The sequence below is a fragment of the Charadrius vociferus genome, unplaced genomic scaffold (assembly GCF_000708025.1).
Source record: "Charadrius vociferus isolate BGI_N301 unplaced genomic scaffold, ASM70802v2 scaffold297, whole genome shotgun sequence".
Taxonomy (NCBI): Eukaryota; Metazoa; Chordata; class Aves; order Charadriiformes; family Charadriidae; genus Charadrius; species Charadrius vociferus.
Window position 1 is genome coordinate 1 of NW_009649192.1, and position 22774 is coordinate 22774.

General features: G+C 38.2%; 2 protein-coding genes across 2 annotated transcripts in view; both read left to right on the forward strand.

Annotated features, from left to right (window-relative positions):
• The first annotated feature begins 3151 nt into the window (after nt 1–3151).
• LOC104289922 (protein FAM188A) lies at nt 3152–15334 on the forward strand. The gene is made up of 5 exons (XM_009888955.1): nt 3152–3232; nt 4110–4182; nt 9520–9607; nt 12946–13017; nt 14255–15334. The coding sequence occupies exons 1-5, from the start codon at nt 3163–3165 to the stop codon at nt 14402–14404; spliced, it is 453 nt and encodes a 150-aa protein (XP_009887257.1). The 5' UTR covers nt 3152–3162; the 3' UTR covers nt 14405–15334.
• Nucleotides 15335–22445: 7111 nt separating this feature from the next.
• ITGA8 (integrin, alpha 8) overlaps nt 22446–22774 on the forward strand; it is a 117550-nt gene continuing 117221 nt past the window's right edge. The window contains exon 1 of the mRNA XM_009888963.1: nt 22446–22537. Coding sequence (XP_009887265.1) covers nt 22446–22537 — 92 coding nt within the window. The remainder of the gene's footprint in view (nt 22538–22774) is intronic.

The following is a 22774-nucleotide window of genomic DNA, read 5'->3' on the forward strand; positions in this document are numbered from 1 at the left end:
CATCATCTATTTTAAACTGAGAATGAATTGTCATAGTGTGCTGTAATTCACTGATAGTGAAATCTACTCCTACTTTATATATACTGACCCCCAAAATGAAACTTTTCTAATTCTGGAGTATTCAAAATTATTTAAGAATTCATCAATTATTACCAAATTTTGCAGCGTCAATCAAATAGGCACATAAGCCTTACCCATTGTAAGAGTTATATACTTAGCAACTGCGCAACCTCATACATCATTTGGCGTCATTAAACTAATCGTGTTGAGCTGTAGATGCTATTAAAGCAGTATGTATAAAGTATGTAAAGTATATGTATGTAAAGTATATGTATGAAAAGTATAAAGTACTTTATGCATGTTCTAAACTTTACAGTATGGTCTCTTTATCTACAAAGTACTTTATGCATGTTCTAAACTTTTTTTTTAAACTTGAAGCTACACTGTTAAGGTATTGATTTGCTGTAAGTGTTATAGTTATTGTTCATTTATAAAATCACTGGAACATTTTTCATCAAATAGTGGGTTTGTTCCAAATTAGTCATATTTATGGATCCTTAAAATTACATTATTATGATAGTGAATTAATATAAAAATTTGGGGTTTATATTTCCAGTATATTAAGCAAGCAATTTACAAGTTGTTCTCACTTGCACCAACTAGAAGGACAAAGGGACTTCTCCCAATTTAGTTTCTTCTGTACACTTTATCACTTGGAGTACTCGGGGACAGGTTGATTGGAGAAGTCACATGGTGCGGGAGGCGGAGAGTTCTGGGTTATCTGCAGGCAAACCTGCTTCTGACCTGAAGATGGGCTCTGCAGTCCTGTCACAGTGAAAGGTGGTACTTGTGCTGCAAGAGAGGCAGTAAGCTGGAGCCAGAAGTAATTTAGTCCTGATAAGTCTATCACGTCTCATGAACTAGAAGAATTCTGGCAGACATGATTCACCATATCCATCTATATTAGTGGTTTAGCATGTTGGAGAGCTGCTTTTTGGTGCAAATTTGCATTGCGTCTAGCCTTGGAATCCTGCTGCATGCAACTAAGTGTCCTACAGATGTGCTGAAAGCTGTTTCTGTCCTGGTGGAGCCAACACTTGAAGTTGCACACTGAGAAGCCTTTCAGAGTGCCTCACCTGCAGTGTGGACGCAAGGGCTTACAGCAACTGGCTCTGCTTCTGCATAGTGTGCTTCTAGGACTGACATTTGGCACAAACTTCATTGCCAGTAAAGATGCGATGTGGATACCCATTCATACATCACAGCAGATTGAACCCCGATCCTTCCCTCCGTGCACTGCATTGCTCGGTGATGTAGATGTTGGCATTGTGCTCAAGTGGCAATGGAGTAGCCCTTAGGAGTGAAAGTATGTAATGGGCTGGTGATCTGGAGCCTTGGAAGACAGGGCAGTTGTTTCCTAACTTTTTGTCTAATATAATCCTGTATAAGACCAAACTTTTTTCTCTCCTGTACATGAAAATGAGGGGAGCTCTGTAACCCCCATTGTACGCATCTTATGCCAGTAATAGCTGTATCATTCATCTGTTCAAAGTAAAACTGTTGCCTGTTATTTTTAAGTGTATGTTGTGTTCCCTGTTATCCCTGTTGGTGTGTCCTACGCAGTTGGCTTTCATTCTGGAAAGTTTTGCTGGATGCCATTAGGTGTATACTTAAAATTCTTGACTGATTTGAAGTCAGCTATTAGAAGAAACTGGATAAGAGTGGAATTCTGGTCAAATGTATGATTTGCTGCTTTTCTTTTCCGGAAGCAGTTCTCTTAATCTGTTAAAAGAACAGTAGGTCATTATGCATCTTTTAATTCTACATTTTCAGATTTCTTTTCTGTGTCTTCCTTCAAATGAAGTACTACAGACTTGCACAGTTTAGACCAAAGTTCACTGTTAGGACATACAGGTATAATGAGAGGATGTTGCCATGATTTTCTCTTTCAAGAAAATCTTAAGTCATCTTCAGAAAGCAAAGTTGAGCTGAACTGGAAATAAAAAGGAAAAAGATTATGTATACTTTATGAAACAGTTTAAGGTAACTTCTTGATTTGTAACAAATCAATTTACTTAATACAATATGAACAAAAGCAAGTTTCCCAGGTTTAATGTTATTCGGAGTAATGTCAATGCTGCTTTTTCTGGGGTTTTGTGTTTACTGTTCATAGCATAGCAGGTAACATTACATTTTCACTTTGACAGGAAGAAAAACTATAGAGGGGATATTGTCAAATGCAGTGTTTCCCTCTGAGCAAGTTTTTCATTTCCCTTTCTATGTGCAAAACAACATAGGTGATTGTAAATTTGCAAGAGGAGATGTAGGATTTAAGTACTCCTAGCAAGCAGGTTTATGAGCTCTATTTTCATGTTCTTTCATGGAGTTTCTTGTTCTATTTGAACGTCAAATCTTTGTATCTCTTTAAACTAAAGGGTGTCTTGAATAGGTGCATTTCTTACTCTTTATGCTACCTTTCATTTCTCATGAGTAACTTCTAAATGTCACTTTTTTAATAATATTTTTTTGGCATAAAACCAAAGGGATATGCTGTTTACTGGTTTTACAATAGGAGATAGGCATGTGCCTCTCCACATGTGTTTTAGAAAGCATGATTGTATTTGAGATTTTAAAAGTCACAGATAAATAAAAGCATTACAGTAGCTACTACTGAAATCATACTTTTTGATGCAGCTAACAAATTTGTGTTCTGCCATTCTGTGAAATGGACTTGAAAACATTCTCATACAGCTTTTTATCTAAATGATTTTTAAATGGCTCAATGTACGCATAGTACACTCACTAAATTTCACAGGCACACGTGTATGTGTTTTGAGATATAAAGAATGAGACTATAAATCTAGATCTCCACATAACATGTAGTCTCCAAGTAGCTTTTGTGCCACAGTATCTTCGTGAAAAGACTTATGTAAAATTTGTCTAGAAGTTTATTTAATAATCCTTAACATATTTCTTGATCATTTTACATAGCTATCAGCAATATTGCCAAGTTGCCATAATTTTTCTTCTGTTATATTTAAATTTTTATTAATTTAAGGTCCAAACCTGTGTAGTATGGCTAAGTATTTCCTTATTAATCTGCATCTGAGTTAAGAATATTCTGAAAATTTTCTTTTCTTTTCTTTTTTTTTTCCTCAGGATATGGCCCTTGTTGCTCCTGAAGCACCTTCAGAACAAGCTAGAAGGGTTTTCCAAACATATGACCCTGAGGGTAAGGGCTGTACTTCTTGCTGAAATAAGATTTTATAATAGGAATGTACTCATTCGGTAGAGACAATTTGCGAATAGTAATGAATACTGCATTCTGTAGGGTGCCTCTTCAAAAATGGGATCATAATTTTCCAAAATTTGTTCCAAATACTACACTTTGAAATCCATTGTCCTTTCCATGTCAGGGTAATATACTGTTTGCATCTGAGCTGGTTAAGAGAGGAGTGAAATACTTAGTACTTGAGAAATTTTCAGTACAGTAGTCAATCTACAAATGACATTAACGAATCTTCTGAGAATTCTGCTGTAAGGGAAGTTGAGTACAACATCGTGCAATAGGAGGCAGAGTTCTTGGAGCGTAAGCTTTTTAACCTTGTAATGTTGTTTGTAATTAACATAAAGCTTAAATATAATTTGATTTCTCATATATTACATTTTCATAAAATAACTGATCTGCTGTGATTGCATTCTTTGTGAAATTTTGTTCTTGAATGTATGTGGCATGCACTGAAAATTTTCGTGTTTTGGAAAACAAAGGATGTCTAATATTCAGGCATTATTTTAGCTAATCAAAAGGGAAAAAATGTACAGTTATTATCCCATGGTATCAAATGGAGATTGCTCTAAAGAGATTGAATTCCTAGCAAGTAATAACTTCTACATGTGTGAATGTTAAACCTGCAGTTTCTGCATTGCACCCTTCATTTTTTTTCAAGTGGGAGAGAAGCGTTTGAAAACTATGTTCCTTCTAGAACCCCACCATTTGTTTGCAAATTTTAGAGATAAAGATATGCAGTATTTCTATTTTTTAATAAAATTTGTACTCCTAGAAAGCATTTTGTTTCTTTTCCTAATGAGAAGCTTTGCTACTTCTTCAGATAATGGTTTTATACCTGACACTCTGCTAGAAGATGTAATGAAGGCTCTGGACCTTGTTTCAGATCCTGAATAGTAAGTATAATAAAATTTAAGTACTACAGAAGTAACAATTAACCATATACCGATTATAATTTAGGGATTTTTTTCTGGATTTTCTCTAGCTTGCATTCTGGTCACAGAATGTTATTTTGAAGTGTTTAAGTGAACTTTAAATTAAATGGGAGGAAGTGATAACTAGAAGCCAAAAAACCCCTCAAACTTACTACATTACTATATATTGAGGAGATAGTCATGCATATATTTCTGTATGTTAATGAGGGTGAAACTGTGTGACAAAAGAGCCAAATAACCAAGGTACCCAGAGGCAGGTTAGCACTGGATTACCACTGGATCTATCCACAGAGTTGGAAGCTCATACTGCTTCAGTTACACTTCTGTTTCCACCAATACTCAGTACCTTGTAGTGTTTAAAATTGTCATTTGTTTCCAGGACTGACACCTCGATTCCTGGGATTAGAGTTAAAACTATCAAATGAAAAAGGCAGTTTATTTTAGATCTCATGTGGACAGACAGGACTAATATTCAGTGGCAGCAGTTAAACTTTGATGTCAAAGCTTCCCACATTTTGCCACTAAATGCTTAACCCAGAAAGGAGAGCTGTGTGCTTGAACTTTTTTACATCTCCGAAAGATGGTTCTGCTCTTTCGTAAGCATATGGTCCGGTTTATTGGGGTCTAAATCAGTTCTTCCTGTAGAATGGCTGTGGAGACTGCAAGTTTACTTACCACAGCCATCTGAAATTCGATTGTTGCAATTTTCTGTCCTTTCAAATGTTAGAAAGTACAAGGTTTACTGAGCTGGTCTCTGTGGAGAATAGGAGTGAAAATTGAAATCAAAAGACACCCAGGACGCTAAAACCAAAGAAAATACAAGACAAAAAGGCCAGCATTCATATCATGTCAACAAATGGTGAAATCTGCAAACTTTTTTTAATGGCGGGGGGGGCGACGCATGACGGGACAACACTTAGTTTAATAGGTCTGAGAGGCTTTCTTTTGGCCTTTTTGTTCTGCTGCCTCAATAAATCTGCAGAAATCCTCTCTCTGCATTCAGCAGTTTTTCAGTCTGGCTGTTGGGCCTTCAGGGTGTTTGTGGCATAGCCCTGACCTATTTTACTGTGTGTAGCACATCGAATATAAATTGATGTAGGAAGAGCCAGTCAGAAGGCCTGCTATATTGAAAAGCCATGATCAAACCATGGCATATTCAGTCTTGAAACATCTCTTAAATACACATTTTGTCTAATATTAGTAGGTCTTGAGGACCCACTCTGTTTTGCTTCTAGATGTCCTCTCTACTTAAAGTGGAACACAAGTGTATATATAACACATTTCAAATTCCACATAGGCTTTTCTGGTTGTTTTTTGTTTATTTGTTTGTTTTTAAGTACAATTAAAGGCATTGCTTCCAAGTGTACTATTTACATTTTTTAGTTCAAGAACTAAATGGAAATTCTTTGTGGTCATTTAATCCAAAGCTTTAAGCTTCTCCGAGTCTCAAGATGAATAATGGTCAGACCTGCTTAAACCAGAGTTTAAGAATTACAGAGGGGAAAACTTTGTAGAGCGGGCATGAATTAACAAGGTGGGTTAGCCATTCCAGTATGGAATGCCATTGTGAGGAGAGAAACTGGACTCCACACGATCCAATGTGAATCATACAGAAGCCACTTTATTGATTTACCACTGTCCCTTATATACAATCTATCTTTCTCTACACGCATTCACGCATTAGTTGATTGGTTAATAGCCCTCTGCATGAGGAAGGCATGCGAAGCTGTCTCATCTTTGATTGGTTATTCAGCGTCCTGTTTATCTGACTCCTCGTCCGGCTCTTCTTGTCTCGATTCCTCAATTTGCTGTGAAGCATCCATTGTCGTTTCTGTTTTTCTCTCCTCAAGGTCACTTCAAGGCCGAGATCTACAGTCAGGCCACCTGCTTGTATGGCTCGTTCAAAATATGTCCATTTTCTGTTAAATACATTCCCACACCATTGCATGTGATTTTAGTAAAATTTTCTAGTCTTTTATTAAATACATCTAAGAACCCAGCTCTCTTATTTGTTTTGTCTGTTTGTTTCTGAAAACCATCTGATGGTCTTCAGGGCACCAGTTTGAGTACATCTATCAATCTAGATTTAGCTTTTTAAAAATATTTTATCCTATCTGTCTGTTTGACCAGTGCTGAAGGCTTTTGTCCCCACAAACTTCTCAGCTGTAACAGTAAAAAGGCCATCAGTATCATCACTCCAACATTCATAACCTCTTCAGTTAAGACGCTAGACTGCACACTGAAGTGACTGAAACACATACACACACTTGTTTTGGTAGCTCTAGTGTAGCACCAGTAACACTGAATGACGTTAGCCTCAGCTGAAACATACAGCAATCAAATTTTATTAAATCTCCCCTCCTGATTAATTGATTTAATTTTGTACGCTGCCCATACTTAAAATCTTAGTATGGCTTTGCATTTCTAAGCAGTCTTTATTTCCTTAGTGAGTATATAGCTTGCTTTAATTTTATTACATAATTTTAAGTGCATTTTCAAAATGATCCTTACTTAAATCTGCCTTAGTTCTATTTACAAACACTGGTTTTAGAACTCTCTTATAGCATTTTAAGACTTTGAGCAGATTTCAGGCAGCTACGGAGATATCTGAAATTTTGTACTTTGAGAGCAGTAAGAATGAGCAATAGAAGGATTAAAGTCCAGTGTCTTGCAAATCCTCAGTTGTAGTTTCACTTGAGTTGTGAAAATATTTTTTTTAGATATTAAATTAACATAGTTTATAGGATACCACATTCACTTTCATGAATTTTTAAAATTCCTCTTCCAAGGGCCTTAACAGAGCCACTCTCTTAAGAAATGCATAATGTATTCTGTGTGTACTCAGGCAGAAACAAAAAGAAGCCAAATAATTTACTACTAGTACTATGTTGGGACCAAGAAAGGAACCTACTTAAAAGTGAAGATGGTTAAGTGATAGCCAAAAGGATGAAAAGCTTACATGCAACAATAATCAAAAAGAGCTTAGAAAGACACCTGCCTGCAGCCCCCAACAGAAGAGACCTAGGCTGTTAAAAGCCTGGGTGGTAAAAGAGGCAGCTGTGAGAAGCTGAGACTGTCTTCTAAAAGGAGACTGTGATACCTACGTAAAAAAATAGGAAAGAATCTACATTTATGGAATGTCAAATGTAAATACAAAATAAAGCGGTGTTAAAGTCTTCTGGCAACTAAGCTGCAAAGTCAGAAAATAAAAGTTAATAGTATTTTTTTAAGCCCATGAGAACAGGGAGACTTGCAAGAGGTCTGTAGTTCTGACAGGTGATCCCCAATACTAAAAAGTATTTTTCACTGGGGGAGATTACAGGGACGTTTCCAAACTTAAGCCTTTTTGTGGGTGGTCAGAGTAAGTAAGAGTCTGAAGTGTCAAGATAAGTAAAAACCCCAAAATTCTGAAGAAACATCAGAATGAAATTGCTGAACTAATTCAGGTTACGTACCACTGTAAACTGTCCTGGTACCAGACAGTACTAGAATGAGAAGGTGACAAATGGACAGCAGTACTTAGAAAGGGATTTGAAGGCCCGTCGGAGGAAAATTCACCTGTAAATGTTTCATGTGTAAACATGGGATAAGAAGGAAGGTTTCCTTGTAGATAAATAACTGATGAAAGGGTAAAAATGTCATCTTTTCTTAATGGAGGGAGATCATTAGAGGAATTTTACAGGAATTTGTGCTAAGGGTGTGAAGTTTGTTGTGGCACTGGTGATTTGAAGGTAGGGATTAATATGATAGTTATCTGCTGATACAAAAGTATTCGAGACATTAAAAAAATGGTGTGGAAGAGCATCAGAAGTTACTGGAAGACAGGGTAACAGTGAAGTCTCAATACAGTAAATGTAGATAGACTGCACATGGGATGAAACAATCCTGATTTTACATACACATTGTTGGGCTGTGAACTAGATATTACCATTCAGGAAACAGATCTTAGATTTAAACTGATACTCAGTGATAAGCAAACATATGGAGTGGGATATCTAGGAATTATGCCATTGTATAAATGCATGACATTTCACTCCATCTTAAAAAAGAACATTGTAGAAAGGTATCAGGAAGGCAAGAAGGCTAATCAAAGGTACAGAATGGCATTAGTACAGCAAAGAAGTAGGTTAGGGCTGTTCAACCTGGAAAAGAGAGACAACCATTGGCATGTAAGAGAGGTCTCTGAAATCTGGAGTTTCATAATAAATAGGGAATGATTGTTAATTGCTTCTCGCAATACAAAAAATGAGTTGTCATCAAACGGAGTTATCAGGTAACACGTGCAAAATAGGAGATACTTATTCCCAGAATCCATAGTTTAATTTTAATTTTGTGAGTGGAGTTTATTAAATGCCACAAGTGTGTATGGGTTCAGAGCCAATTAGGTACATGCATGGAAAGAAAAAATATGTATCTTTGTGTTTTAGACACTGCCTCTCACTGAAGATGTCTTTGAGCAGCAGACTGCTGGAAATGGGGAGGGTAAACTAAGGCTATCACTGTCTGTTTGCCCTGTTGTACTCCATCATAAGCATCTGCTACTGACCAATGTCAGAAACAGGATACTGGGCAAGACACTCTCTCGGTTTGACGCAATGAGGACATTCTTGTGTACGGTACAACTTGTAACGTAGGCAAAAGGATAGGTAGATGCAAATAAATGTTTAAGCAATCTGATGCCTGTAGAAATATATTGCTTAAATAGAAGTATAAAGTTACAATTGGCATTCATTTGTAGCAACTTGAAATTGTACCATATTCATGCAGTAAGACTTTCAGATTAGTATTGTTAATATTTTCATTATTTATTGGGTTTGGCTTCTTTCATATCAAGGATGTGTTGTAAATAAGATGTATCTGTTAAACTTAATTTTATTTCAGCTTGCTTAGAAAATCTTGGAGGCTTTTCAAATCTCCATTTAAAAACAGGTTGTTTGGCAGTTATGGAGCTGTATTTAAAAGACGACTGGTTTATGTTCAAGAATGCTTACAAGACAGCAAAACGCCTTTTGGGCTGTAAACCTGGTTTTAGATTATATGAGTTTTGAATTATTTTACCAAATATGGTGGTCCTTCAGAATTATCACTTATTTAATTTAAAATAACAGATTACTTTAATTTAAAAATAACCGTGTTTTGGCAACTTGCATGCCATTCTGGTGCAGTTGTCACTTACGGTTAAAAATAGAATAGTATTGCTATACTTGGCAGCCAAGACTGTGGTAGCACAGCATAATTTAGTCATGCAAGAATAAAAATGTCTTACTCATACTTTTGTATTCAATGTTTTTGTCATAGTGTAAACCTCATGAAGACCAAATTAGACCCAGAAGGACTGGGCATCATATTACTGGGTCCCTTTCTGCAAGAATTTTTCCCTGAGCAGGTAATCAATATAGCTTTATTGCTGCAGAGCATTGTCTATTCTGCTTGTCTTTGAGATTCATTAAACATTTCCATAGGTATCACAGAGCTATTTTTAATAATAAGTATTGCATTCATTTGACACAGCTGACCAGCAAATAACTTCTTGTATTACACAACAAACTGCAGACTTCCATTCTGGACGTGGCCTTGGGCAACCTGGTCTAGTGGGAGGTGTCCCTGCCCAGGGAGGGAGGTTGGAACTCGATGATCTTTAAGGTCCTTTCCAACCTCAACCATTCTATGATTCTATGATTCTGCATAAGGTGTCCATGACTTTGTTTAGCTTTGCACTGGAAGGAAACTCCATTATAGCGACAAGTTCTAAAATTAACCTCAGGAAATATATTTTGCATATGAAATTGAACTGGTTCACTACTCAGAAAGTTCATCTGAGTTTAGTTTCTCTGAGAATAAATGACCATGCTGTTTTTATCAATAGCACAAATGTCTGCTGTAATTGCTAGCAAATGGGAAAAGGTTACAAACATATTTAAAACTATTTTTATGTATATCTCTCATAATGTAAAATTTTTGACAGTTTAACAAAAAGTCATGATAGAGCTATGTTTAGCCTATACGAAAGTCAGTATCTGCCAGGGTAATGGAAAATTATTTTCAAAACACTCAATCTGTTCCAAATAATCTTTAAGATCACACCACCACTGAGAAGCGTGTGTTAGCCTAGCGCTGCTGTCCTCTTCTCCCTTTGCCCTGGGTCGTGTTTTCCTGCCTGCATGCTGCCTCCCTCCTGCCACCAGGAATCTCCTTGTACAGATATGTGGTAAACCACAACAGGGAACTGGTCTGGATGAGAGCTCTCTTTGCAGGTTTCTGGAGGTTTGTTCCATGCCCATGCAAATGCTTGTATTGGCAGAAGAGAGAGGGTTTCCCTAGTGACAGAGAGATGGGCTGGTGAGGCAAGAGAAGAGCTGAGATGAGCACTTCTTTGGAGGCTTTTGTGGCTTAACATGTCATTGAAACTACATGGCTTAATTTTTAAAACCAAGGAAATGTGAAACTAATATTTTTAAATTGCCTTCAGCAACTCTTTTTGTTAAGGGTTGTGCAGCACTGTTTGGCTGTAGTCTTCTGTACTGTGAAACAATGTGGTCATTCAGAAGACACTAGAACTGCACTGCCAAAGATGGTAGGGACTGAATACATCATTAAGAGATGATTCATCATCTAGAGGAAAAAGGAGTTAGAGTGTTCATTTTCTCCAGATCTACAGAATTACATCTGTGTTGTGTATTTGCCAACTGCTGCTTCTTTCATTTTGTATATCCTAAAGTGGAAATATCTTTACAATTGAATATAATATAATCTTATTTCTTACAATTATATTATACTTGCAAATCTGGAAGACTCCACTGCTTAATTTTAGGGCCCAGATGCTTAGAATGAAGTTCAGAAAGCCAAAGCACATCCTCCATAATTGGCTGTGCCTAAACTGTCCAGTACTGCAGACCATAGTATGGGTCTGCTGCCTCTGTTGCCTATGGCTGAAGGGCATCACTGACTGAAGAAGGGCAGCTGGAGAAGGGAGCGTCGTGGAATCATGGGCAGATCCCCACCTCAGTCACCTAGAGAGTTGGTGGAGGAACTCTTTATCTGCTGTAAAGTTGGAGCCCCAAGTCAGTGCCTGTCTGTCAAGTACTAATTCCCTGCTGCACGTGATTCCCCACCACTCAGTTTTGCCTGTGCTGTTGAACCTTCCCTGGCTCCAGTACAAAACATGGGTGTTAGTGCCTTAAGGGTGCAATCTGAACAATCAGCGCATTTTGGACTGGGACCTGCCAGTATCAGTTACTGAATGAAGGCTGAGGGCACGGATATGTTGTCCAATCTGTCTGTGCTCTGTGGATCAGATAGCAGGAGCCCTTACCCATACTGACACCTCGTTCAGAATTCTTTCTGAAAGTGAAATTCTGCAGAATGTCTTGCTTTAAAATACTGTGAGGAAATAGCAGATGCCAGTGATGGTTGGAATTGTTGATGTTCCCCTTTATACAATATTTGAACATGTAACTAGTGCTCAGGAGATCCAGATTTGATTCTTTCTTTGCTGAGAATATTCAAAACCCCATTCTTGCTCTCACAGAAAGTACTAAACTCCACCTCAAAAGCAGGAAGGGATCTCAGCTTTCCTTTTCAAAGCTTGGCTTAGAAGAAAAATATTCAAAGATCATTCAGCCTGAGAGAGCCTGGCTCTTTAGTGCTTCGGGCAGTCACCTGGAGAGGACAATTCCTGAATTCCCTGGTAACTCTTTTTTGGGGAAACAATTACCACAGAAAATTTTTAACATCCATGGGATGGGAACTGGAAAGCAGCACGTCTTTTCCTTCAGGGCCAGCCTTCTTCCTCAGGGAAAAGAATAACTGCCCTCTCCTTCCCAGCAAAGCTTGATTTTATTCACCTCTGTGAAGCAACCTCTGTAAGTAGTTACCACTTACCTTCCTGCTCACCACCCTTCCTCCACTGAATAGCCTGGGTTGCTGCGAGAGACCTATACAGAGATAAGGTTTTTGAATCATTTAAGAGGAAAAAAATGAATAAGGGCTTTTTGTAATCTGATGGATGTACTGTAACCTGAGCAGATTTCTCCTCATTCCAGCCTTTACCTCCATGTACTTAAAAAAGGGATAAGTCTTTGTTTGGAGCCTGGTCCAGTAGGAATAAAAGAGATGATATTACACCTGATTTGTGTTTCCTGATTCAGTGAAATGCAAAGCTTTTCAGTCCTTTCAGGACTAAAGCATTTAAACACCTGCCATGGTAGAGGTTCACAACAGCAGTACATCTGCTGTTAGGCCTCAGCTCAACAGGTGTCCTCACAATTAGTTACACTGTTAGGCAGGAGTGGGCATAAATCACTTTTTAGCTCTCAAATGGAGGGTTGGAGATTGAGTCTGGTCATTAGTAAATATTTAACTTCATAGCATCCAAACAGTCATAAATCCACGCAAATGTGGCTCCTACGTGAGGTGTCTGACTTTAAAAATTAGGACAGCTTCTACATGGTCAGTGCTGAAGTTGTAGTTTAGTGTCCAGATGAACACAGAAAATAGTGACTCACTCTTGGGGGCGTTACCCATTAAATTACTGATCTTTTTTTACTTTTGGTGAGAAAGGTAAAATGAACAAAATCTACAAGATGATGTCACCTAAAAGAAATTGTACTTTTTTACTATTTCCTTGAGTCTTCCTGTTTAAATGCATCTGTCTAATCGTGAAGAGAAGAGACTGCAAGGCACGACATATATGTCACATGAAATTAACTGTCTTCTTTCTACTAGGACTCTAGGGTTTCAGAGTCGTTCACTGTTTACCATTACAATGGACTGAAGCAATCGAACTATAATGAAAAGGTAAGATTTAAGAAACAAAAATCTAGCCCTAATATCAATTAGTGTGCAAAACTGACTATAGTTACAGATAAAATACTTTAACTTGAAACAGACTTTTTACAAAACTGTTATTTCGATAATTGTCTTCCAAAATGATATATTTGGAATTGGAAACTTTGTGCTCCTGATTGTATTTTAGCTAGTATAGCGTATTGGTTGGCTAGACCACAACTCTTAAGCTATGTGTTTTGAATAGAGCATTTCTCATGCTTATCCATGAGAAGTGGGATCTGAAATGTGAAGGACAATGGAGATGTAACACAGACAAACTACAACTTCTCTAAGTAACCTTACATCTAAATTGAGTTGTTACGAATTTTTTGTGAACTATTTCAGTACTCCAGACTTGCATCAAAAAACAGTATTTTTTGGAACCACTTAGTGGGTGACCAAAATGACCTGTTTCATTTTCAGTTTTCTTGGAAGAAGGGGTGTACGTGACACACCATGAATGCTTCTAAGTTAGTTCCTGAATTAGCATTTAGGGTGGAAGAGTAAAAGGCATTAATAGACATAGGGAACAAAAAGGACTTAAAGTAAGAAGACTCTTTGAGAAAATGTATATACTCAGTCTTCAGAACTTCAGACTGTTTAAGTCCTTAAAATTACCCAGTTTCATACCCCAAAATGTAAGCAAAGGCATTCAAAGATGCATTTGTCTTTACTATTGAACATATATACATAATCAAGAAAATGTAAATAAATCTTTGTTTTCAGAGGATTCTACTTATGGCATTTTAAAGATTGTTTTATAAATAGAGCTGATTTGCAACAGAAGTTCCATTTTATGGAAAATTAATTCCATGAATTTAAGTCTAAGGAACACAGGCTTATAAAATAACAATATCAAACTTTGCAACTGCAACAATAGTAGATCTGTTGTCACAGAATTTTTGCATTGCTTTTCCTAGATTTCCCACCCCAACCCCCCCGGTTTTGGCCTTTACTGTCTATTGAAGTAAACAGTCAAATAAATATGGCCTGATTGGGATTTTCAGGCACTTTAGTCTAAGAGATCAGGGTTTTTTCGATTTCTTATCTCATTTCATTAAAAAAAAGTATATAAAACTTAACGGATTTTATTTTGTAGTTAAAAAAAAAATCCTAACAAATCCTTTCTTAACCTGGTGAAAATAATAATCTCATCTTCCAGTTTTTAAATAAATGTAGGCTGACATAAATTGTTTTATTTTGACAGGTCATGTATGTGGAAGGCACAGCAGTTGTTATGGGGTTTGAAGAACCAATGCTACAGACCGATGACACTCCTGTAAAACGCTGCTTGCAAACCAAATGGCCATATATAGAATTACTCTGGACCACAGATCGATCTCCTTCTTTAAACTGATATGTTGCGCATAACCAACATATTACTATCGAATGCTGGAACGGGGATACAGGAATTGGCATTTGCTTGGAAAGTGGTATACTTTGACTGTGTGAAGTTATACACTGGTATCATTGATGAATTGTAAATAATGATTACAAACACTTTTTCAGTGTTAATTGGAATATTTAATTTTTTAATCAGATTGATTTCTATTATAATAGTTTGTCTTTTTTGGCCACTGTAGTACTGTTAATGTGAGTTATCTTAAAATAAAAAAAAGCCTACTTATAAAGTCTTAACATTATTTTGCCATCTCATGAAGATTTGAAAAATGTCTGATATTGCAGAATCTGCATATTAGATGCCAGATCTTTAAAACGTAAAACATACTCTGCTTCCTCTGAATCATATAGGCATGTTTTATTATTTAAATTATATTGGCTTACATTACAGTACCATAATGTGTGGACTAGACTGGCCTTTGCACTGGATATGTTTTAATGAGTTTAAATTTTCTGCAGTTTTTCCTAAAATCTAATTTTACCTAAAGAGCTTGCACAATGTGACATAAATATGATACATTTCTAGGAATATTAATAAGTATAATTCATAAATACTCTTTCTTGGCAGTTGTATATTACTGTGGCTTAGTTATCGGGCATGTCAAAAGTGAACAGAAAACCTGAGGAAAAATAGATTTATTAATATTTATTTGAATTTGTATAAAAGAAATGTAAAAACAGCAGAAAGAATTTCTTGTTCTATAATCTCTAAACTATTCAAACTTATAATATTGCCAAATACCTCTTCTCAATTTGTCCAAACAGCAGTGTAAGCCAGCGTTATTGTATGTGTTAAGTGCATGAGAACATCTGTTATTACATTATTATATTCCTTTATTTATTATCAACTTGTTAGCCCTAAAATAAAATCTTTTCCTTGAATCATGATGTATTAAGCTGGGTTTCAATCAAACTCATTTACTGCCTCTCTAAGATGATGAAAAGGGACCATGGGTTTAGAAATGTCAGGTTTCAAGTTGAACACATCTCAGGGAAAAAAACAACAAAAGATAATTTATTGCCTCTTAACTGTGATTGTAGAGCTTACGCTATTGCCAGCAGGGCTGAATTTCATATTCAGAATTATTTACTTTTAAAACCTTTTATTTTCATGTGTAAATAACAAGATGACTCTAGAATGATCGTCACGCAGGAAAACAAACTAATTTAGTTGAAAATGAGGTTATGTAGTGTGGGGGAGAAACCTCTGTTGGGGAATTTGCACTGTAAACCATATCGTAGTGGTAGAAAGAGAACATCCTTTGCATGACACTTGCAGATATGTCCTCTGCAAGACTGTACAATATGTCTTTGAGATTTACATCTGGAAATGGGTGAACAGTATAGTTCTGTGGTGTGCTGGCCTTGGCTGGCTGCAAGGTGCCCACCCAGCTGCTGTCTCACTCCCCCGCCTCAGCAAGATGAGGAAAAACTAGATGAAAAGCTCCTTATGTCATCAAGATAAGGACAGGGACATCGCTCACCACTTATCATCATGGGCAAAACAGACTCTAAATTAATTTAATTTATTGCCAATTAAAAATAGCAATAGTGAGAAACAAAAATAAAACTAAACCCACCTTTTCCCCCACCTCCCGTCTTCCCAAGCTCGACTTCAATCCCAGGTCCTCTACCTCCTCCCCACCGAGCGGGGCAGGGGGATGGGGAATGGGGGTTGTGGTCAGTTCATAACACTTCATCCCTGCCACTCCTTCCTCCTCACCCTGTTCCCCTACTCCAGTGTATGGTCCCACCCACAGGAGACAGTCCTTCACAGAGTACTCCAATGTAGGTCCTTCCCATGGGCTGCAGTTCTTCACAAACTGCTCCAGCACATGTCCTTTCCATGGAATGCAATCATAGCTTGAATCTGTCAGAATGAACAACCTTTTTCTAGTCCACTGTTAGATATGATTCGTGTTCGGTCTCACAGAAAAAAAATCATGTAGAAGCCCAGCTGATGTGAGATCTATATGTAAGTGTTAGTCTGGATTAAAAGTTGTGCCATACTCCAGAGGAATTGAACTGATGTTCTGTACGGTGTAAGAACCCTTATTCCTGCATCTTTCGTTTCCTCTCATCCTGCCCCGTTGTTCGAGGCCTGGCTTCTGGTTTATTTCACATATTTTTGAACTAGAGAGGCTAACTGAGAGTGCTTAATGGAACTTAGCCAGCTCATCTGAGAGCCTCAGCCAAGTGAACCTTTCTGTCCTTCCTTCCCTGATGGACAAGATGGGAGAGATCATGACTTTATGGAAATCCACCTTTTGTCCCCTAAAAGAGTGTGGTTATTTAGAAGGTAGACCTATAATTTGTGGGGCATTAATGTCTGGTACTTTTGACTTGCTTCCATAGTAAAATGACCAGAAACCTACATAATTTTCACAGGTTGTTCTGCTCTAAATGCCAAATATATAGGCTACATACGTGTGTGTGTATACATATATGTATATATTGCCGTTTGCAACTTAAGGCTTAGTCAATAATTAATACCAGAGCACCCTATGGGATTAAATACATGCTTTAACTAACCAGAGCAGATTGGTAATGCTAACTGTAAGAAAGCACGTGAACTGAATATGTGATTAAATGACATTTTGATTAATACTCTTAAGTGAATGATTTTTTTACTTATTGTACAGTGGTTCGATTTTAATTGCCAAGGAAAGGTCAGTATCTTCTGGGAGACAACTAGTGTCCCAGCTGGCAACACGGGACAGTCCACAGGTCATTGGACAGTCGGTCCAGAAAACTGGGTTCTCCCTCCCATGTCTCAAAGCCCTTTGAGACAGAAAATTGTTCAGCTACACATTGGTGTCTCTTTTCTCTAAATTCACTTTCATAACAAAGAGATGAGGAGAAAAAGAGGTCATGGGGTCAACTGCTGGTTGAATGGTAAAAGAGAAGCTATTCCCACTCCAATGTATGCTGAAGTTTGCAGGTAGATACTCTAAATAAATTATCTAAATAAATAATGGAAAGACTACTTCCAGCGCCTCATAGTAGCCTAAATGAGTTATATTTGAAGGCTTAAGACTAAAAAATATATTTTTGCTTTGTTAAAGCCTGAACTGTTCAAGGTAAGGAGCCAGTATAAACCCAAATATAAATATCCTTGTTATAATCCACATGGAGGCCTCTTTTAAAACAGTGAATCACTTAAGCCCTTGCAGGGCACTTTGTTTTTTTGAATACTTCTGTTGAAGTTCTTGGCTTTGTCTTTCAGACAGTTATAATTTCAGCTTATCTGATCGACCTGTATGCTTTTTTATGCTCTCTTCTTTATGAGGATGAATTTAGGGCAAAGGAGTCCAAGGTGGGCCTGGATGGAGCAGGCAAGTGATGTGGGAGTAAAATCCATTAGGGCAGTGAAATGGCAATGTCTGCACAACAGCTCATGAGCAGGAACAAGAACCTCCATCAGTGCAATGCATTCCGTGGTGCATTTGCTGTCCAATTAGATGATCGTCTACAGAGACCCTGTGGACAGTTACTCTGTGTACTCTTGATTGCCTGTGAAGCCGCCTAGCTGATAGCATCAGGCATGCTTTGGGGACCTTCAGACTCTGCTGTGGGTTTGCTGAGTGTTGTGTTGCAAGTCTGCTGACCACAACAGCCTGGGAGGTGCAGTGGTAAACACGGAGTGCATGTGCAGCTTCCCCAGCAGTTTCTCTACTCTTCCATCCTTTGGGGTCTCCTAAGCAGCCAGCCTCTGCTTTCACAGAAGTTGTAGATTGGCTCATTAGACTCTGATTTACATTGATTTCATGTGTCTAAACTAGTTAATACTTATAAATGAAGAAAAAATAGCATTTCCAAGAGATGTCTTGAAAAGAAACATTTTTTTCACACGCTGTAAGTTTAGGTTGCTAGAAGACTTAGTCTGCTCACTCAAATTAACTTTAATGCTTTTCATGTACTAATTACTTCTGCTAATATTTTTAACTTGGAGAATGTTCACAGAGGTAAGGTTCAAAGCAGAATGCTGAACATCCTTTGTTGACATGCCATCCCGAATTCAGACCCCACCCACTAGCATCTGGGGGAAGAAGAAACAAGGTCGTGTAGTAGTAAAATCATTAGTCTAAGGGAACCTAGCAAACCTTGAAGTACAGCTTAATGAGTTCTTAATTGAATTGGACACAAGCAAAAATTGTCAGGCTTTTTATTTCCAAATGCAGGAGAGCATCAGTACATAGGTGAAAAGCACAGAAATGAGCCCCATAACGAACTATGCCACTTCATTGCTCTCAGACTTGTATAGTGGCTAAAATTCATCCTTTTCAGTTAGGAGAGACAAGCAGATGCTCAGATTCAAAAGCTGGCAATAACAAGGCTGGTAAAGTCATGCTCTTTGTAGAGCGTGGTCACGTCCTCATTTTATCCTCTTGCTTTGTGACAGGATAATCAATGCAAAATACTGTCTATGTAATGGCTCCAATTACAGTTCAGGAGAAGGCTTCCTGCCTGTATCACTTGGGATGCAAAACCTCAAATAATATGGCAGTATGAACACAGCCCAAGCAGTCACTGTTTCCTGAAGAGTGAGATTGAGGGTCAGTACGAGGGAGGCAATTTAGCAGGCCATATACCAGCTGGTCCCTTACAATTTCAGTGTCAAAACAAATGGAAAGTCACAGTTTCCATGCCCATGGTCCTCCAACTCAGGGACCAGACAGCCCAAAGTCTATCAGTATTATTAAAGACTGAGGCAAAAACCACATTGAATGTCTCCACTTTTTCTTCATCCCTATTTGTCAGGTCACCATCTTCAACAAGTATCTTGGCTGGGCAATGGATAGTAGGCACACACAACGATATCTGCTTTGTTTTCCATCCCCTCAATCCTCACTCAGAGGCTCTCAACCATATCATCCCTAACAGCAAGGGCTGGACAGTCAACCCTCTCCCTTACGTGCAGTGCAACTCTTCCACCTCACCTGCCCTCCGCATCCCTCCTGAACAGACTGTAGCCCTCCATCCCGTTTGCCTACCTCACCTTGTGGGAAGATGTTCCTATCTTATCTAAACCCCTGGCAAATCTCCTTTTCATTTAGGATTTAGGATTTTGAGTACTGAAAAAATAAGGGAGGTACTGTTCTTGTCATTTTGTACATTAGTGCCAAAACTCATATGTACATTCTGACTACATAAAAAAAAAATTTAAACAAGGGGGGGGGAGCTTTTATACCGTATACATTTACTTGGTTGTGGTGATGCCAGGGGTGGAAAAAAGGGGTTTGGTTCATGAACTTTGCAGAGATGCAGAAACCATGCATGATTTCCTCACCATTCCTTACCAATGCACCAAGTGACACGTGCTACAACACTGTTGTTTATGGTGAGGTTGTCTGCTTGGAAAGAAGTCCTGAATTGTTTTGTGTTCTTTACCATATTTTTCCTAGGTAATAACTAAGAGAAAAGGTATGCTTTTTCTGTGGGAATTGGACACTTAGGCTTCTGTACTGCCCTGTTTTGAAAAGTTTTAACAGTAAAATGATCATTAATTTAAACAAGATTTATGTTGAAGTCCCATATGATCCTTTGAAACACTTATCCTTCCTCTGCTAGCAGATAGATTACTAAATAATGGCATAAATAAGAGCAAGGCTTTCATAATAGACCCTTCTATGAAATATTAATATTTAAGTTTTGCTTCAGCAAAACTTTCCATAGAAGCTTTGACCGATCTGTTTTTAAGATTGGAAAGACCTTAATGATATATGAACCTTATCAACTGCACATTATATAAGCTGTAGAAATCCACACTGTGAATCTTGTATTTTTCTGTAGAAATTATGTGGTTCCACACCTGACCTTCCAGTTATTCTGTAGGGTAGATAATGAAGTTTGGACCCTTCGCTAAATGTTCTTATAAAAGCTCTTTGTCCTGGCTCCAGGTCAGGTTCTAGAGCCTATTAAGACTTTTTAGTTCAATATTCAAAGCAGTTAATCTATCGGGCCATGGGTATGCTAAAGACCAAACTTCAGTCTACCGACAACTGGGGCAGCTGGTTACCTCTTGAGCAGTGCAGATCACAATGTCCAGTCTAAAGTCTGAGGAAACCGAGATCTGGAATAAGCTTCCAGTGATCAGAACAGGTCCAGGTTATTCAGGGAAACACTGCAAATCCTTTGAAAAATAAAAAGATTTTTATTTTTGTTTGTCTGTTTGAATTGATTTGGAATATCCTAAATTCATATATCTCATCTTTATATGAAAAAACCCCACCACCTAATGGAAAAAGGTAAGGGGAGGGGGACTGCTATATGTTAACAACTTGGGGTTAAGAGGATCTTGAGACTTTCTTCCTTTCATTCTGCCCTGCTCTCCATACAGGTTTTAGCCTGATTGCCATTTGAAACACAATTTTTCCTTTTTTAAATTTAGTTCAAACCAACAGGTTTAGGTGGCATGCATTTCAAACTGAAAGACAGGTATAAGGGGAGCACATGAGAACTGCCTATGTTCTTGCTATGCCCCTTCTGCTTTTCATTTGTGTGAACACTCACCTATCTCCAACTGTGCTAATTACCAAATTTTAACTCAGTTTTGCATGTATCTGTGCAAGATGGATACAGCAGCAGAATGCGCTGCCTTCTCGCTCCCTGAGTGACACAGGTCCGGTGTGCCATCTGAGCAGTTCTCCAGGCCCCAGTGACTTCATCTGTGATGCTCAGCACTGGAACTGACTGGTGTTGTGCTAAATAAGAGCAAGGCATTATCATTATTTAGCATAAGGCAACACAACTGTCAATTGTCTTCAGTTGCCTTAAAACTGTATGACTTTTAAGAGTAGCCATTAACCCTACAAGTCATTGAGGTACTTCTGAATTTATTACTGGTGCTTAGATCTCAAAGAGCTACTTGTTCAATGTAAAATGACAAAATACTGTCAATGATGATGTTTCACTCTAACAGCAAGAGTAAAGTTGGTACAACTGTAAGGCAAGCAGATTTAAGAAGTATTACAAGCCTGTGGGGACAGCTAAGGGTCACACAGTTAATGCTGGAAATAAACACACTGTTCTATTTTCGTGAACAGGAATGTCAGTCTTATCTGAATAATCTTGCCATAAAGCACTTAAAATAAAACAAACACGAAAGTAAAGAAACCAGAACCTCAGAACAAAACAAAGTACTCTCAGATGCTTTCATAGGTATGCTCTACTGTAGCATGTTTACAAATGGGTTCTCTACTTTTCTTATCTTTCTCTGATATTGTTTTGGACACATCTGTATTATAAGTGCTGAAAAACAATCCTTTTTTCCTCATAACAGAGTTGATTGAATAGAAAATAAAATACTTCTCCTTTTCTTCCTACCTTTCAGTTGGCCAGAAAAAATACAAAGAAGAATACTGTCCCCTCAAGATGTGGGTGCGACGTTCCATTTAACTTTGTAGGGGAATGGAGCATTTCAGGCAAGGTCAGTTTTTTTATATTCTTAACAAAATCAGCTAGAAGACTACTGTGGGGCTCACAGGGGCAAAACAATTCAAGACATGAGTTATACCGCCTCACTGCTTTTAATTACTTTTATGAAGAAATTATAAAAGTTTTCTCAAAGTTCCATTCAATGCCACGTGCAATAAGGTAGTTTTGGTCATTTCTGTGGGAAAAGAAGCACGACACCTGCACCTGCATGGAGCTGAGGTAAAGGCCTATAGCAATGCTCTCCTTCGCGCGAGTGTAAGGTGCCCCCTTCAGCGTATTAAAACTTTATGTAGCCACGCAAGCACTTGCAGAGCAACTTACAGAGGAATGCATTTCTTAATGTGTTTGGAACTGTGTGGTTGGGTTTACATCTTCCCTGTGGTCAGAAGGGGGTTTTGGTTGCTGGTTTTGGGTTGTTTTTTTTTAATAGCCATGCTGGCAGTCACATAGCAATCTCATGAAGGTCTGTTGTTTTGGTTTTGTTTGGTTTTTTTTCCATGTACTTTAGTTTCCTAAGAGCCGTTTTCAAGTATCAGACTCTTCAGTTCCAACTCTTGAAAATGCCGGCAGTCGAGAGAAATGCAAGTAGAACCACCAGCCTCAACTCTGCCATTTTCCCCTGTGAACGGGACTCTCCAAATGTAGCCATCCGGTAACTCCGCTGGGCACAGTTAAGGGGCTGTCCCAGTTAGCCTATGATTTTCCCAGCCTCACTGGTGGAATTTCTCAGTAAGACAAATGAGTTTCCCCAGACACGGCCTGGTTAAAACCATCCCCGACCACTTTGTTTAGCCAGGACGGAGAAACCTTGCCCAGGCCCCAGTGCTGCTCCCCGCGCCGCGGGTCGCGGCCTGCAACGGAGGCCGGCTGGCAGCGGCACTCCTTCCCC